The 18,892-nt window shown below is 43.9% G+C and overlaps 1 protein-coding gene across 1 annotated transcript in view; it reads left to right on the top strand.

The window, feature by feature from the left end:
• Positions 1-4,954: 4,954 nt before the first annotated feature.
• LOC136943271 (EH domain-binding protein 1-like) overlaps positions 4,955-18,892 on the top strand; it is a 103,619-nt gene continuing 89,681 nt past the window's right edge. The window contains exons 1-2 of the mRNA XM_067236534.1: positions 4,955-5,355; positions 6,196-6,646. Of these exons, the coding sequence (XP_067092635.1) occupies positions 6,543-6,646 (104 nt within the window). The 5' untranslated portion in view covers positions 4,955-5,355; positions 6,196-6,542. The remainder of the gene's footprint in view (positions 5,356-6,195; positions 6,647-18,892) is intronic.

The following is an 18,892-nucleotide window of genomic DNA, read 5'->3' as shown; positions in this document are numbered from 1 at the left end:
AGCAGTTATCTCTGTACATGCAATAATACTACCATATCTTCATGCTTAGCCAGATTTCAGAGGGACCGCGATAACATGTTTTATGGAGAGATTCTTTTATCTCTTTCAAAAGCTGACACCTATACTGAGGTGGCAGGAAGAGGAATAAAGTTCACTGACAGCTCAGCCACTTTCAAATGGAGTCAGATAAATTATAACCTGTACCATTTTACATGGTTAGGTCAGAATTAAAACACTGTAGCCTACAGTGTCAAGAGTTTACTTTGAATGTATATTTTAGTTCAGTGATGATATTTCCCTTATCATTCACATGCTTCTCTTTTTAATGTGTTGGGACAGCAGTTGTGTGGTCGGGCAACTGTGTGGAATGTATCCACAGACAGCCAATGAGTCAAGGATGAATATGTTGGGTAATACCAGCACCTCCAGGCAATGCATTTCAACACCAAAGGACAAACAGAGAATAATCCTTTGAGTATTTGTACCCTTGGGCTAGACCTGTTTATAGGCTTTCCTCAGAAAGAGAAATCAGTTGTGTTGCTGTTCATTGTGCTTGGTTGTGTTGATGTGCTTGATGTGATGCCATTTTTGCTTATCATTCATTGACAATAATCTCAAGCTTTAAAGGTCAATTTAATGTACTTTTGACTTAAGGGGTTAAGTTGGGCCCCGTCTACAAGAAGGTGTGAGTCTGGTTACAGCCCCTCCAGGGGGGAGGAGTCATCAATGTTATCACACCTGCAGGCAATGAGAAAGCCAATGAAGTCTTCAACAAACTGGAGATCAGCAAAGGGAAACAGAAGCCCACCCTCCACCTCTTTTTTCCTTAGCACAACACAGCTTTTCTTTCTCTTTCTTCCCCTCTTTCTTTTCCCCGTCCCCATTTTGTCTGCCCCTCTTCCCTATATCTTCCGTTCTGTTCCCCCTTCCCTTCACTCCCCCTTCTTTTCCTTTTAACCCTCTATATTCTCACAAACTCCCTTTACCTTCTGACTTTTATCTTTTATCTCTTTTTCACATGTAGCCATCGCACATAGTCAATGTGGTAACTCAGCAAAATGTACGTCTCTAAACCCTTCTCTCCTGCTAATAGATTTGGGCAGAAAAAGAAAAGCTCTTAAAAATCGACCCCAGAGTGCATCATTTAGGACCTCAGCCGTCTTCTGTCCATACAAGAAAGTCTATGATGGGCAATTGGTATTGTGGGTAGAGAAAAATGGAATCACAAAGGTCAGCAACTCTGGACACGTCCATGTGCCAGAGTATACAAGCTGTCTGTTTGTTCACCTTGATACATGCATCAGGTCATCATCAAACGGATCAAGACACTAGTTCCTGGATTGATGTCTGTGCAAGAAAGGTAACCTTCGGCCCGTGTGTTGTATTCTAAACTTGATTTAGGCTTTTGATCTTGCTGAAAAATGTCATTATAGGTCAGAGATGATTGGTTTTCTTTGTATCCACAGCAACTGTCTTTGTGTAATAGTTATATGAAAATAATTAACTTATATAACTCCTTCCCTATACAACACATATAAGAAGTAAACTGTGTCATATGTGAAACCTGCAGTTTTTAAATATGCCAGAGATGTGGTTTTGTGTGCCATGAACAAAAAACAGCAAAAAGTTATTTGAGGGTTACGAACTCCAAAACATTCCTGCAACTGTGCATACAACTCTAATGAAACAATGTCTTGGAAGATGTTTTTTATAATATAGTCGATTTACTGATGAACTAATATGATCAGATGGCTAAGAAGAAGTTGCAAACATATGTGTGAGGTCCCTTTCCTTTAATTACTTCCTACTCTGATCTTGTTCAGACAACCTGAAATTAATTAATAGGCTAATAAAAACGGGAGAGTGTTTCAGGGGAGCTCAAGGGAGAAGACAGTTTCCAGACGTATACTCTGTCTCCATGAATGGATTACAAAGATGCCTGAGGGACTAATTAAGTCTGCCTACAGATACTGTGATCAGAGGTAAGAGAGGGACAGAGTATCTGTAGCTGACAGACATCATTCACTGAAGAGGTCAAACACTTACAAAGTACCACTACACTCTTGCTTACTAATAACCTCACCATTGTTTGTCAATATAAATACTTTATTCAAGTACATAAAAAATTAAGACCGAAGCACTTACTAAAGTGTCAGTCTGAAAATTGGATCAAAAAGAGCATAAAATACCCTGTGTTGTGTTGTGAACAGGCACACTGCAGTCTAAAGGACTTCCAACATTGATCCCAGATGTCTCGAGGCATACATGCAAAACAATGATGTTCACCAGTAGAGATTTATCTCAAACTGGACTAGGAAGCGTCTGTATAACTTATAACTACTGCCAGAATTACCAATAGATAATCAGTGTCAAGATTCTTCTGTTGAAACATATTGTTTACACATTGTTTACTTTGCAGATTCTGTTTGGTTGGTATAAACTTTTCCTCATATTCAATATTCTGTTCTGGATACAATTATTTATTCACAATGTAGTCCCTTAAATGTCCTATTGAGTCAACTGCTCAAAATTCCTGAAAGAAACTACTAATTATACTTAGGTTTTGCCATAATGGCAGAAACCTTCACACTACTCTCTTCATCCAACCTGATAGCTTAGTCAGATCAAACATCAGGACAACCAGTCTTGACTCAGGGTTAAAGTACCACACCAACCCCTGCCAGATGCTTTGCCACGTCACAATAATTTAGCAGTGCATGGGTCCAAAGATTCTTATCTTATGTGGCAAGTCCCCTGCTTCTGTTTTCACGGGGGGACACACTAACAAAGTGGTGAAAAAGGGAAAATATAATGCCCTTTGGCTTCCTGCAGTTGACTGTGGAGGGCAGTTAGTCAAGATTAACATTAAGACTACAGTCGAACTATGATGAAGTGACAAGTCAGTGAAAAAGATTATCTAAATCCTTTATATGGTTATTACAACTATCCACAGTCAACATAAGAGCACCAAAATTGAACAGCAAATATTTTTATTAGCTATAATATTGAATAATTGTGTCCTATCATTGGTTTAAACTCACAGGCTTTATATGAAGGGTTCCACTTTGTTAGCAATTCCTCTCAGCTGTTCAAAGTAAATTTGACACTTATCTCAACAACATTCAGTAGGGATGATCTCCTCCATGAGGGTGACTGGAGGGACCCACAGTGAGCCTGCAGACAGGAAGACTCCACCTGCACCCCCCACCACCCTTAGTCCCTTTCAGACTCAAGGAGGTGTTTAGAGCCATATCGTTTGTCACATCAAAGCATTCCTTGACACATCGGGGAAGCTCCCTGTAAGCTCTCAAGACAAAAACTAAAACAGCGGGCATGGAGCGGTTAAATTGTCAGCCTCACTGCTGTCAAATCATGGTCCCATTTTGATTGCCGTTGACCAATATTACAATAGACCATTGTAGGGGGTTAAATATTGGCCAAACAACCAAAACGAATTCCCCAATGGTTTAAAGGGGAAACTGAAAAGTGTATTAGCATGAACCAAATAATGCCAATACCAATGGAATTACAGTTATTTGACTCTATGGGTTAAATCAGAGAAAGAAAGTTCAGTCAGGTTAAATGAAATAAACATTTCATAACATTGCAAATAAATGAAATCAATTACAAGGCAAACATTTTACAAAGTGATGGTGAACTCTTACGTACCCTTCCATGATTATTGTAAACCGGAGATAGAAAGCAAAATGTGAGGAAGGAGTAGGACAAGCCAGAGCTGAGGAGAAGGTCTCAGGAGATCAAGAATCCACAGAACAATGCTTCGCAATTCCTTTTATACACAAGAACAACCAATCAGACCAAATCTTGAATGGGGTGTGAGAGCCATCAAGTTGAGACCCCATCCAGCAACTCCAGATTTTAGCATATGAGAGGTGGGGGCAGGATGACACCCAGCCTTACACCATCATCTGACTGATTTATTCATTCATTTAATTTATTATTGATAATAAAGAGAAGTGAGACAATAATAAAACAAACTGTCTAAATGTTGTTGCCTCCCTTTTTAGCTTTTTTTCACTGTGGCTGCCTTCTTGTCTGTCTTTCTCAGCACTTCCAAGCTTATTACATCTAAACCCTGTGGTGTGGTGTAAGCCTGGGGCCATGAGGCAGACATGACACAAACAGAACACAAAGGTCTTCCTCCTATGTCTTGCTCATTAACTAAGACTCACGAGAATATACTAATGCTGATGTGATGTACTGGGTTCCCCTCTTTTCTACCTCCATTATAGGTGAGAAAATATGTCAGTGTTCACAGGCATTACTTTTAAAATTCATTACAGTGACATGAAAATCAATTGGGTTATTTCACAAACCATTTGTGATGTATTTTCTTATTTTGTGTCAAAATGCTAATTGTTGGTGAAACTGTCAACTGGCAAATGTCACTATAACATTGTATTCAGTAAACTATAAAACGGTGCTAAATGAATTAATGGATAAATACAAAACGCATGTTTGTTTCAGCGCACTTTTCACTCATTGAAAAAAATATTTTGCAGCATATTTAATCTGGTGATCATTAATTTCATACATTTGTATATCTTTATATTATTAACAATAGCAGTGGTGGCAGTCTTTTTCATCTTTGACTTTAACACTGCACGTCCACTGCATTGAACTTCCATACCACACTGACTATGTTATGCCTTAATGAATGAGGCATCATACACTTGTAGCTCCAGTAGCATACTGTCTGGGCGTACTACTCATTAATTTGATGGACAGATTTTGACTGATGTATACATTTACATGTAGTCAATTAGCAGACGCTTTTATCCAAAGCGATTTACAAAAGAGAGCTTTACAAAAAGCATTCCAGGTATTACACATGGATTTGACCAATGGTAGATTCCCAAAGGCGTTTCTTCCAGGCGTAACAGAAGCTAGTCACCAGTGTAGGGATAAATGATGGAGGGGTAAATGAGGGTGGAGAGTACGTATGTACCTTGTTGGAATTCGAAAGCCTGTAATAAGCCAGTAGTTTTTGTCCCAAGGAAATATATCGTTTATATTCGAGCTGAATCTTAGCGTATTTCGTTGGATTCCTCATATAGCGTCGGAAACCTGTTTGCCAGCGAGAAACTATTTCCGTTGCTTCAATGTTTTGATAGCTTGCTCGAATTTAGCTGGCTAACTAGCATTTGCTAGCTCTTGTCGAATGGCTACTAGTAGGGCTTGCATTGCTGATGTGATCATTTGCTAGCTTGCCAGTCTAGCCAACATGGGAATGGAAGGAACCGGACAGCTCGCTGTCTAACTACCTATCTAGTGACTAGCCGTCGCATCAACAACTGCACGCTTTTTAAACGAAAGTTTAATGTGATTTTAATGGTGAGTATCTCTTTCATTCAACGTGTCATTCTGACCAGTGTGGAAACATTTAGCTAGCAAGACAGCTAGCGAGTGAGCTAGAAAGTATCAGCACCGCTGGCGCTGGGTAGAACTAAGCGGCAAAATTGGAACAGCCGGGGTGCGTGGTTGTAGCAGAACCTTAACGAGTCTAGTTTTAGTTGGTTAGGCGGAAATCATGTTGACATGTAATATTTACGTGCAATTGTTGGAACCTACGTGCAGAGTTAACGTAAACTAGATCAGAATTGACGTGGTGCGTGGTAACATTCAACCAACTGTATAGTAACGTTAGCTCGAGACGGATAGGTAATAGGCTTGCAGCAAAGTCTGCATTCTGCATATTCTGTTGCCTTTTAACGAATTATTACAACCATACAATAATCACACCAATATGCCAGCGAAATTTGCTGGCACTAACTCATGGTAAAGCTTTATACACTCAGTGGGTTACTAGTCCCTGCAAGGTTTTAACGTTAGCTAGCCAGCTAGCTAGTTAATTGGACTGTCTCGCAGCCTGTGCCAATCTGGGTTCGCATGATAGCTATATAGTTATCAGTCTCCCCTTGTCTGTCTTCTGTTGAAAAATAAAATTAAACTAGCATTGTAATTTAAATGCTCTGGTCTGGATAAGGCTAGTGAAGTTAATTGACTACATTTTGTAATATGCTCTTCGTGGGGTAGACTACATTTTTTATAGTGACATTTAAAGCACCATGTTGTGGAATTGTGTTGAATGTTTGTAGATTATGGAATAACGTGTTCTCACAGCTGTACCCCTCTTAGCAGCTTTGTTACTAAACTATTTTCTATCTTTCTTAGGTGTTCTGGGTTATAACGCAATAGAAGACAGGGGATTAAGCTGCAGTCGTTTTCCCTGACTTTCTCAACCATGCACGCTGTCATTCTGACAGCCACCGCGGCAAAAATTCCATGAACCTTCTTCTGGTTTTGTCGGGATGTTTTTAAAGGCATGCCAAACCGTGTGGAACTGCTACGAACTGCCTTTTGTAATCTATTGGTGAAATGTTAATAGTGTTTGTAAGCAGTCTGAATCCGTGTGGATATATTTGAATATCAACGTTAAGTGGGGACTCAGCCAAAGAAAGCATAAATCCAGGACGGGATAGGTAGCTTTACATAAAAAAACTATCCGCTCCTAAAGAAACATGGCCTCGGTTTGGAAAAGATTACAACGTGTGGGGAAGCATGCGTCCAAATTCCAATTCGTGGCTTCCTATCAAGAACTCATGGTGGAATGCACAAAGAAATGGTGAGTTAAGAAACATACGAAAACTATTGTGTAAACACTAGCATTTAATGATAGAACAAGCTTTGAACACCTTGCTCCTTGTCTTGTGCTGGAATGCTGAGTTGGTCGCTGACGTTTTTGGTGGACATAATTTACAATCCCCGTAGTGTGCGGGCATGTCTGCGTTTTGGGAGGGGCCAACAACTGACCATAGAAATGTCTTACTTGCAACAAATATTTCGTGTTCTTTTATTGTTAATATTCAGCACGAAAGTATTAGATTTTAAATAGAATGTTTCACAATTATGGAGCTGTGTCACTGTTAGTCCAGTCATCATTTTCTAGAATGCGTCTGCTCCTTTCTGTGCTCTCATTGAAGTGTGTGTGTGTGTGTGTGTGTGTGTGTGTGTGTGTGTGTGTGTGTGTGTGTGTGTGTGTGTGTGTGTGTGTGTGTGTGTGTGTGTGTGTGTGTGTGTGTGTGTGTGTGTGTGTGTGTGTGTGTGTGTGTGTGTGTGTGTGTGTGTGTGTGTGTGTGTGTGTGTGTGTGTGTGTGTGTGTGTGTGTGTGTGTGTGTGTGTGTGTGTGTGTGTGTGTGTGTGTGTGTGTGTGTGTGTGTGTGTGTGTGTGTGTGTGTGTGTGTGTGTGTGTGTGTGTGTGTGTGTGTGTGTGTGTGTGTGTGTGTGTGTGTGTGTGTGTGTGTGTGTGTGTGTGTGTGTGTGTGTGTGTGTGTGTGTGTGTGTGTGTGTGTGTGTGTGTGTGTATTGGCTGAATACGTAGCTTACAGGTATGTAGTGAGTATGTATGAGAAGAATGGATATTTGAAAAGTGACCTGCAGGTATGTGTCCACTAGTTCATTATGGCTGTACAGTAATGTAGGAACAGAGTGAATACTGCTTCCATGGAGTTGCGTGACATGGCCATGACTAACACATCTACTGTGCTATGTGGTGCGGTACTGGACAGATGTTAACGTGTTGGGGAATGGCATGAGAAAAATGTATGTCTTCACAGCGCAAGAAAGGCATGTAGGCTATCCAATGCTTGTGAATGGACTGTAAAGATGGGCCAAAGTCAAGTAAACCACAACAACCTCAGGCAGATGATGGAATGTTTCTAGGTGGATATATGAGCCAGAGAGTTAATTGCAATCGTTTGCCTTGAAAGAGCTGTTTCTCTTTGTTTTGCTCTTTACCACAAAGAAGTCTTCTAATCTTGAGTGTTCAAATGGATCACCTCTTATAAAATAAAGCAAAAATGTGGGTGTGATTTTTCACATGAAATTCCCATGCCTAAGGTATGATCAGTATCTTAACACCCAGAATCATGTGGTGATGGCAGGCTATAGGCTAAACTGGTGGGAGTAATTATCCAGTGTACACCAGTCCTTTGAGGTCTTCAGAAATATCAATAATGCCCCTCAGATACAATGCCTGTCATTCCTGGGCAAATCTGATGAGACAGAAGCCCATAGTTGGGCCTCATTCAACATTTTAATCAACATGTGCAGATTTGAGTCTTAGTAATATATAGGTTTATAAATCATACTTTATTAATATGACAGTTTTCACTTAACACTGCTGCTGTTTGCACACATCCCCTTCTGATAGAACTATAGACCCTCCACTGTTGTCATGCAATGGACTGTAGGAACATGCATAGCTTTAGCATTTCAATTGGATTTGAATGATAAAGATATTATTATTATTTATTTTTAAATCCGTTTCCTCTTCTGACTATTCTTGGAAAGTCATTGCCTCAGCTAAGTGCCAAAGCTTTTGAGCATCTTAATTCTGCAGTGTCTGCATGTGATAATGTAGACAAGTGCACACACACACACATTGATCTCATCTCTTCATGGTCTGCCTGCCAAATGGGCACCTTAAAAAGAAACATGGTAAGCATGAACATTATTTGGTAACATAGAGGGGGAAGCAGTATGAGGATCAAGCTAGCAAGTTCAGCACCAATCGGGCATTTATTTACTAGTATGCCAGTGTTTTGCATCTTTTTGCACTGGTTCCTGAATTACTTCCAGACCATAGTCTCGTCATTATTGCAAAAATGTTTTCTCAGAGATGACGTTAAAGGGCCTGAAGGGGTTTCAACCATCAATCCCTGAATCATCTGACTCACCGGAAGAAAAGTTATTTACCTTAGCTGACCTCAACTTCAAGAGCTCAACACTGTTTCTTGAGACGTCTGATCTTTTAACAAATGCAGATTTCCTAGCCGTGTGCTTGTTAAAAGCAATTAAGTTGTGAGCCTTCAAGGTTTATCCTTGTGCTATAATTGCCAATTGACATATTTCTCAAATTAAGTGACTCACTGATTCATATTCAATTTTTCACCATAAGATGGGTTCTTAACCTTTTGTTACACATATATAGTGCTTAAGCAGTAGTTGAACTCCAATGCTAGTTCCATATCATTCTGTTTCTGGTGCAGAGCATCAGTATTTTGGCAGAAAGTCACAGATCTGTGTGCACTTCCAGTTACACTTACGTACTCTTGGGAAACACACAATGTCAGTCTCGATAGGAACATTATCACAAAGTTATTTTTACCTCTTGATGACTTTAGGAGCTTTTGGCCTCTAGCACACACACCTTTTCTCACATATAAACACATACTCATTCACTCAGGCTTTCCTCAGGCTTTTGCTGAAATGAAATCTTATGGCAAACATGTGTTTCACGTGGCCACTGTCCCAATCTTCTTTTTGAGCTAGCAGAATCAGAAACTTTGACATGGCCTCCCTGCCTGCAGTCCCTCTCACTCCCCCACTCACCGTTTGTGTGTGCTGTGTTGCATGTCTGTTGTCTTTGGGTGTGGATCTCACATCCTTGACTTGATCATCCACAGCGTTGTCTTTCCCTCAATCCATCTTCAGGTTAGGAATGTTTGGAGGTGGGAGCGACGCTCTGACATTTTGCAGTGTGACATTACTCACCCCAGCTGCTTATTGTGCAGTTAGTTTCTAGTTTAGTCCTTCCTATAGTCCTTCTCCCTCCATTCTTCTCTTATTCTTTCAAAGCCATAGGGGAAAAGTGAACATGGTATTTGTTCAATCATGGGCAAATAACTCTAAGTTATTTGGCCATGATTGAATGGCAGATAACATTTTAGAATTTGTGTAGCTATTTTCTGCATGTGTGTACTTGAAAGTGTTTACATGTGTCTGTTTATGGATGCATGTTCATACTGGGCTGGTCTTCATCAATCTGACCGAGGTCAACCTCTGACCCTTCGCTCACCTTCCAGATGTTACCGTTTGAACTTTACCCTTTCTGACGTCTATTGAGTGGAGAGAGAGTTACCTTACCCATGTGCCAAGTGGATAATTCTCTGTTACATCCTGTGTCACAGAGTTTGTCCCTGGGCTGTTAACCTCTCAGCTCATGCCCTGTTCCCCTCAGCTCATGCCCTGTTCCTCACAGCTCATGCCCTGTTCCCCTCAGCTCATGCCCTGTTCCTCTCAGCTCATGCCCTGTTCCTCTCAGCTCATGCCCTGTTCCTCTCAGCTCATGCCCTGTTCCCCTCAGCTCGTGCCCTGTTCCCCTCAGCTCATGCCCTGTTCCTCTCAGCTCGTGCCCTGTTCCCCTCAGCTCGTGCCCTGTTCCCCTCAGCTCGTGCCCTGTTCCCCTCAGCTCGTGCCCTGTTCCCCTCAGCTCGTGCCCTGTTCCTCTCAGCTCATGCCCTGTTCCTCTCAGCTCATGCCCTGTTCCCCTCAGCTCGTGCCCTGTTCCTCTCAGCTCATGCCCTGTTCCCCTCAGCTCATCCCCTGTTCCTCTCAGACCAGGCCCTCGCTCTGAGGCCTGGTCGTGGTGGAGTCACCCACCGGAAGATTTTTCACCAATGCTGTTGCTGTGCAGTGGTGGTCTCCTCTCTCTCTTTCCTTCTCTCATCGTTTCCATGCCATGCCTCCCTCTCTCCGATCCTGTAATTGTTTCCCCACACTTTGCCTGCTGCTGTCGTCCTGGAGAGAGCTTCCTGGCACTATATCATTATCTCTCTCTCTGTCTCTCTCCCTCTGTCTTTCCCCCTTTTTCTCCTTCCCCTTCTCTTATTCCGTTCCCCTCTCTGTCTTGTTATTTAAAACCCAAGCCTTGCAGATTCTGACAGTTGTACTGAACACCTGCTGTCTCTGCCTCCTCTTTCTCTCTCCATCCATCTCTCCCAGGTTTTCTTCAGATGTTTGTGAGGTGGAGGGGATGTCAGGGGAGTCCAGCAGCTAGTGGTGTTTTTCTGGGTTTCTATATGCTGCTGTAAGAGAGTGGACTGGTCCACCCCTCTGGAGACGCAGTACTGATCATTTAGCAGTCTCTCCATCCATCTTATAGCTTTGACAAATCTTGGACACAGAGCCTAAAGCTCTCTCCCTCTCTCCCACACACACGCACACACACACACTCACAGGCCTCTGACATTTAAGTGAGGTCTTTCTCGGAACAGCTCCCCTGCCTGTGGTCCTATTGTTTAGTGACAGTAAGCTGCCGGCTGTATGCTGAGTGCTGCTTTTACCTCAGTGTATCCCATCACCATCCCTCCCTCCCTCCTTCCTCCTCTCCCTCCTCTATCTGACTCGCTAGCTACAAATGCATGTTGGGGCGTTGGCAATAGGCTCTGTCACCATGTGGATTCTGGTGATGGTGTGTGTGTTGTCATGTATCGAGCTGGAATGTGTTGGCTGTAATGTGTGTGGTGTGTGTGTGTGTGTGTGTGTGTTTGTACAAGCACCAACAAGGCTTGACAGATTTGGAATCTTGCTGGAGGATGAATATTTCAGTTTGTGGTCTTTTCATTGGATTTTGGCCAACATTAGGTAGCAGTTACTCAGTGTGGAAGGGCTGGGGTAAATGTTTTTCGATGGAATAACCAACTGAAAACAACCTAAAATTGAAACCCAATGATACAAAGGGATAGCCTTCGAAACACAGTGAACAGGCCGGGATTGCCCACCCTGCCCCATGTGATGTGAAGTGAGATGAAGCTGCAGATGTGTATTGAAGCAATGCAATGAGATAATCACCAGCTTTGAGGCAGAAAACATATCCCTTTGATGCTGCCTGACCACAAGTATTTTTCTATGCGGCACAGTCCACATTCAGATCATGGATCGACGCGACCCCCACCCCTGCACATAGACGATAAGGGTGGAATTTCAGAACCCTGAGGAGACATTCAGAGCGTTTCCCCAGTGTGTCACGTCGCTTCGATAAATGTTTAAGAATTTTAACACTTCAATACTTTAATACTCTTTAATACTGTCCTTATTCACGAATGGACTGTGTTGACTAACTCTGCCACAGGCTAAGCATCATATTCCCACCAACCTATCTGTCACAGTATTTTGATACCTTTAGTACAACATCTGATGCATACTTACTATTACTGATATTGTCACAGCTCCTAAATAATTGAATGATGCACAAAAGCAATACACATTGTATAGACTTGTATAATATAGACTTGTATAGCTGCACGGCATGTAGCTTTCTTAGTCTCTTTCTTTCCTTGTCTCTCCTCCCCCCCATCTCTGCAGTCTTATGACTAGCTAGTAGTCCGCTGTGTCATAATGGGGGCAATAAAGTGCTGTGGTTTTATCGCTGCAACTCAATAAAAAGAACGTTTCCATAACCGCAGCCTCTTTTGGGTCGTGGAGAGAACGGGGAGGAACAGGCTCAGCAGACTGGAGCCAAACATCTTACTGACACCAGCGTCTAGTCTTCTTTTGACTCATACCCTTTTATGTTATGGAGAACACACACCTGAGTGGTTCTCCCGGGTGGAGGATGAAGTTGAGGGTTACATTCACGGCAGGAAATGGCACAGGCAACTTCCATTCGGCAGACTAACCATGCAAGAACGCACACACCCATACATACACTCATCAGAGAGGTGCTTAACTCCTCTCTCAAGACTCTTCAGTTTTATCGGAGCGCTCAGTGTTGGCTCTGTGTCACTCACCCTCTCTGGGGCCTGACTGTTCACACATGGGATCAGCTGGTCAAGGGTTTGTTAGTTCAACTCATAACGCACATGCAAGCGCGCGTGAACACACACACACACACACACTGTCCCTGTTCTCGCAAAATGTTTTAAGGGATGTAGCTCTTTAAATTGGACATGCCAGTAAGGGCTTGGCTCACGACTATGTCATTGTTTCGCCAGTGAAACCACCAGGCGAGGTATGACAGAGGCACAGATTGTACTGTGCCTACTAGCATACTGTGTGTTTGTAACTGTCTGGCGCTGTTCAAAGGCCAATCTGCAGTGTAACAGCACAGACTTTGTTTTGTGTCACAAGACACAAACACAAGCCATATAGAGCGATTTCAGTTTTTTCTCTCCCGTTCTGAGAGCACAGACATGCTGACCGAGTGCTGGCAGTCGTCATCGTGCAGAGGGAAGCTCCTTTTCCCTTTTGGACTCATGAACGTTTCACCAGGATGATGCCGTGTCAGTTTCCTTTGTCCCCTCTCTACCTCAGACCCTTTCCTGAGCCTCCCTTTCCGTGGTGTGTGCGCGCGTGCGCACACACACACACACACACACACACACACACACACACACACACACACACACACACACACACACACACACACACACACACACACACAAAACATACAGTACCAGTCAAAAGTTTGGACACATTTTCCCAATGTGTCCAAACTTTTGACTGGTACTGTATATGATATGCGCATACTGTAGAGAATCAAAATAAAATAAAGCTGCAAGCAGCAATGGGGTGGCCAAGCAGGTCAGATGACCCAGAAGAAACTTTCGACATCCTCAGAAGAGTGTTCCGAGTACATGCAGCAAGTTTGGCGTGAATCCATCAAAGATTTGCTGAGATACGACAACTTTCTGTTTGGCGGCTCTGCTGCCGATTTCGATTGGCTGTACCGGACAAACGGTTTCGAAAATCTAAAATCATTTTGATAGTTTGTGTGAGGATTGCATTGACTATAGCTTGTAGCTTGACTACAGGTAACTAGCGACTGCGGTGTACCTGGCTTCCTTTGCAGTGGCTTACAGTCTCGCTAAACAGAGAATCAGAGACATGACAAGCTCGTCGGCTTTGGCTGGATTCAAACCTCTGACGTTGCCGTTGCCAGGACACCAACTTATCCTAGTGAGCGATTCTCAGTGCTGCAAATCACAGTTCAGTTACTGGGTAAAAATATAAGCAGTTTTTCCTGTGGCAAGCGGTTGTCCGATTTGGCCCAAGTTTAAACAGCTGTAATTCAGTCCTATTTTGACATGTCAAGGTGATTGTGGTCTGAAGATAATCTGTCCCAAATTTGGTGAATATTTGATACATTTTGTAGGAGGAGTGAACAAAAACGTTTTAATTAATTTATTAAGGAGTCAGATGGCTGAGCGGTGAGGGAGTCGGGCTAGTAATCTGAAGGTTGCCAGTTTGATTCCCCGCCGTGCAAAAATTATGTTGTGTCCTTGGGCAAGGCACTTCACCCTACTTGCTTCGGGGGAATGTCCCTGTACTTACTGTAAGTCGCTCTGGATAAGAGCGTCTGCTAAATGACTAAATGTAAATGTAATTCCTTAAAAATGGCGGCATCAATTCGGCTGGTATCAAAAGTTAACATGTGTCAGACATGGGATCGCCCCCCTAGCGGTTAGAGGACACATATCTACAAAGCACAATAAATCTGAGTCTTCTTGAGTATAGATCCCCTGAGAATGAAACATGATCATTACCATTATACTGTTAGACAGCTACTGTGGCATACCTGGCTTCACTAAACAGATAAACCAGTATCATGACATGCTTGATGACTGTGGCTGGGTTCGAACCTATGACCTTGCACTTCATAGGAACCCGTCTTATCCCAGTGAGCTATTCTCACTGCAGGGAAATGCTGTGTTCAGTTACTGTATAAAAAAAAGTAAGCAGTTTCTCCTGTGGGAAGCGTTGTCAGATTTGACCCAAGTTTAAAAAGCTGTAATTCATTCCTATTTTGACATGTCAAGGTGATTGTGGTCTGAAAATGATTTGATTACATGTCCATGAAAATAGGAGCAACGGCGAACGAGGAGTTTGTTTTTATGAAAATTCCAAATGGCCGACGCCCAAAATGGCTGACACGGGACAGTGTGATATATTTCGACTTAGTATGCCACGTAGAATCAGAAGAGACCAATCTTGTGATTTATGACCAATCTGTTCAGAAGTTATGATGCAAGAAATCCGATGCACTGGCTAGATGTAGCATCACTATATATCGACAAAGCACAATAAATCTGACTGAGTATAAATCCCCTGAGAATGAAACATTATCGTGACCATTATGATTATACTGCTCGACAGCTACTGTCGCATACCTGGCATCACTAAACAGATAAACCAGTATCATGATATGCTTGAGACTTTGGCTGGATTCGAACCTACGACCTTGCACTTCAAAGGAGCCTGTCTTATCCCAGTGAGCCATTTTCAGCGCTGGGAATTGCTGTGTACAGTTACTGTATACAAAAAGTAAGCCGTTTCTCCTGTGGCACGCGTGGTCAGATTTGGCCCAAATTGTTGCCCCAACGGCTGTAATTCAGTCCTATTTTGACATGTCAAGGTGATTGTGGTCTGAAGATAATCTGTGCCAAATTTGGTGAATATTGGATACATTGTGTAGGTGTAGGGAAAAAAGTTTCATTCATTCAAAATGGCGGCCTCATCAATTCGTCTGGTATCATGCGTTAACATGCGTCAGACACGGGATCTCTTAAGATATCACGAGACATAGGAATCACTTAAATACGACAAACAAATCAACAGTTATTGGTCAAAACACAGTTTTGCCTATTGTAGCGCCCCCTAGAGCTCAAATTACCCTACCTTTTTCGGACCTCCTAATAACAGGGTCATGAATCCATACACCAAGTTTGGAGTCAATGCATCAAAGATTCACTAAGATATGACCTCACTTCCCTTTTTCCGGATCAGTTGCTGTATTTGATGTAACTAACAAACGGTTGTGAAAATCAAAGCTCCAGGGGATAACTTTTGTGAGGCTTGGTCTGAAGATCATCTGTGGCAATTTTGAAGAAGATTCGACAAGAATTGTAGGAGGAGTAGCGAAAAAACGTTTCTCCTTAACATTCAAAATTTCACAACTTCTGACCATGTGGTTCTAGGGGCTACCATAGACTCCCATGGCAGAAGTATAATAATTATAAGAAAAGGTAGAAACACTTGAGGTGGCTGCACCGCTTCGCGGCTTGGCCACCAAAAATAATTAATTCATAAGTTACTGTCAAGTACATTTCTGGCCATCCCAGACCTGCAGAGCAGGGAGTAGGACTGGATAACAGCTCGAGATCACAGGCTGTAGGAAGTGGTTTGCGCAGGGGCACTCCATACTGTAGGATAATATCAGAAGTGCTTCCTGTGAGAACACAGAGCTGCAGTATCCTGACACGCCCTCCACTTCCAGTCTCTCTCTACTCGCACACACAAACAGGTCAGATGCACAACCGACCCTCTTAGGTTTGCAGGACTTGTTTTATTCCACTGGAGGTGTGTGTGCGTGCACGCGCTCATTTGGTCTGGATGTGTGTAAATGTGTAACTACAGTTTTGAGGTGTGTGTGTGTGACGGACTACTCCGGTGCTGACGATCAGCTCCAGGGAGAGGTCTCATCTCTGTCCCTTCCGTGTCTGACCCACTTTCACACTCCCTTTTCTGTAGTTGTGAACATCTCTCCCTCGGCTCCTTCCTCATGTCTGCATCTCCAGACTGCTGTTCCATTCAAGCGTCTCCTCTTCTGATCAGTATCCTCTGTGCTCTTTCAGTAGCCTGGTACATTTACATTTACATTTATTCATTTAGCAGACGCTTTTATCCAAAGCGACTTCCAAGAGAGAGCTTTACAAAGTGCATAGGTCACTGATCATAACAACAAGATAGCCAAAAAACATCGCGAGTAGCCAAAACATGAAGCACACATTGTGAACAACCAAAGTAAGTGCCAAAGGGAAGAACCATAAGAGCATGTAGTTAAACAAGTCACAACCAAACAACATGAACAGCTATAAGTGCAAGTGTACCTGTGGGAAAAAGCAACAGTAATAAAACAATATATCACAGCGAGAACCAAAAATTTAAATCAGTTACCACTAACCACAAGAGCAACAAGTCTCTAAGCAAGAGTCATTGTGATCCTTGAGGAAACTAACATCGGGTCAAGCGAACCGTTCCTAAGTACCGTTGTACTCCCGGAACAAGTGCGTCTTGAGCCTTTTCTTGAAGGTGGAGAGACAGTCAGTGTCTCTGATGGAGGTGGGGAGTTGATTCCACCACTGGGGGGCCAGACAGGAGAAGAGCTTGTGTTGGGACCGGGCGGTCTTGAGCGGTGGGACCACCAGGCGGTTGTCTGAAGAAGACCGTAGGTGGCGGGTGGGGGTGTAAGGCTGCAGGAGAGACTTGATGTAGACGGGTGCAGTCCCGTTCACTGCTCGGAAGGTCAATACCAGGGTCTTGAATCTGATACGGGCCATGATAGGTAGCCAGTGGAGAGAGATGAGGAGCGGGGTAACATGGGAGCGTCTGGGTAGATTGTAGACCAGGCGGGCCGCCGCGTTCTGAATCCTCTGAAGAGGGCGGGTTGCACATGCTGGGAGACCAGCGAGCAGAGAGTTGCAATAGTCCAACTTGGAGAGGACGAGTGCTTGGACTAGCAGCTGGGTGGAGTGCTCAGACAGGTATCTCCTGATCTTCCGGATGTTGTAGAGGGTGAATCTACACGACCGGGAGACCGCAGCAATGTGGGCCGTGAGGGAGAGCTCGTCGTCCATGGTAACCCCAAGGTTCCTGGCAGAGGATGAAGGGGTCACCGTCGCAGATCCCAGGGTGATTGAGAGATCGTGGGAGATGGAGGGTTTAGCCGGGATGATGAGAAGTTCTGTTTTGGCGAGGTTCAGCTGGAGGTGGTGCTCGGTCATCCAGGCGGAGATGTCTGTGAGGCAGGCCTCAATCCTAGCTGAGATCCCCGGATCGGTCGGGGGGAACGACAGGTACAGCTGCGTGTCGTCAGCGTAGCAGTGGTAGGAGAAGCCATGGGAGGTGATGATTGGTCCAAGTGAGGTGGTGTACAGAGAGAAGAGGAGGGGTCCAAGGACGGAGCCCTGTGGGACACCAGTGGAGAGCTGGCGAGGGCCCGACAGTTTGCCTCCCCAGGAAACCTGGTAGGATCTTCCCGACAGGTAGGATGAGATCCACTGGAGTGCAGTGCCAGTGATGCCCATCTCAGAAAGTCTGGCGAGCAGGATCTGGTGGTTAACTGTATCAAACGCTGCAGAAAGGTCCAGCAGAATGATAACGGATGACCTGGAAGCCGCTCTGGCAGACTGGAGGGCAGTGGTGACTGAAAGGAGGGCAGTCTCTGTGGAGTGGCCAGTCTTGAAGCCCGATTGGTTGGGGTCAAGCAGGTTGTTCTGAGAGAGAAAGTTAGACAGTTGGTTAGATACAGCACGTTCAATTGTTTTTGAAAGGAAGGGTAACAGTGATACCGGTCTGTAGTTCTGGAGAACGGCAGGGTTAATGGAGGGTTTTTTGAGTAGAGGGGTAACTCTAGCCTGTTTGAAGGCAGAGGGGAAGGTGCCAGAGGTGAGAGAGGAGTTTAGGACATGGAGAAGAAAAGTTATGATGGAGGGGGAGATGGTTTGAAAGAGAGGGGAGGGTATAGGATCAAGGGGACAGGAGGTGGGGCGATGAGAGAGAATGAGGTCAGAGATCTCTGCCTCAGACAGGGGAAAAAAAGAGTTTAGACATTTAGTTGGGTCAGTCATGGAGGGTGAGAGGGTAGGAAAGGTGGGTTTAGGGAACCGACTGCTAATGTCGGCGACTTTTTTCTCAAAGAAGGAGGAGAAGTCGTCTGCTGTCAGGGTGGAGGGAGGGGGTGGGGGAGGTGGGTTAAGAAGGGTGGAGAAGGTAGAGAAAAGTTTGTGGGGGTTTGAAGCAGAGTTAATTTTGTTCAGAAAGTAGAGGGTTTTAGCACCAGTTATGTGAGAAGAGAAGGATTTGAGGAGGGAGTGATACTTATCAAGGTCCAGACCGCCTTTGGACTTGCGCCATCTCCTCTCGGCTGCCCGAAGGGTGGACCGTTCTTCACGAATAACATCCGTAAGCCACGGGCAGGAGGGAGAAGATCGTGCAGGCCTGGTTGACAGGGGACAGAGAGAGTCAAGTGATGCAGTTAAAGTGGTTAACAAGGTGTCGGTGGCAGTGTTAGTGGGGTGGGACGAGAACT

The sequence above is a fragment of the Osmerus mordax genome, chromosome 5 (assembly GCF_038355195.1).
Source record: "Osmerus mordax isolate fOsmMor3 chromosome 5, fOsmMor3.pri, whole genome shotgun sequence".
Lineage (NCBI taxonomy): Eukaryota > Metazoa > Chordata > Actinopteri > Osmeriformes > Osmeridae > Osmerus > Osmerus mordax.
Note: the sequence above shows the minus strand (reverse complement) of the source record. Positions and strands in the feature narration are given on the sequence as shown.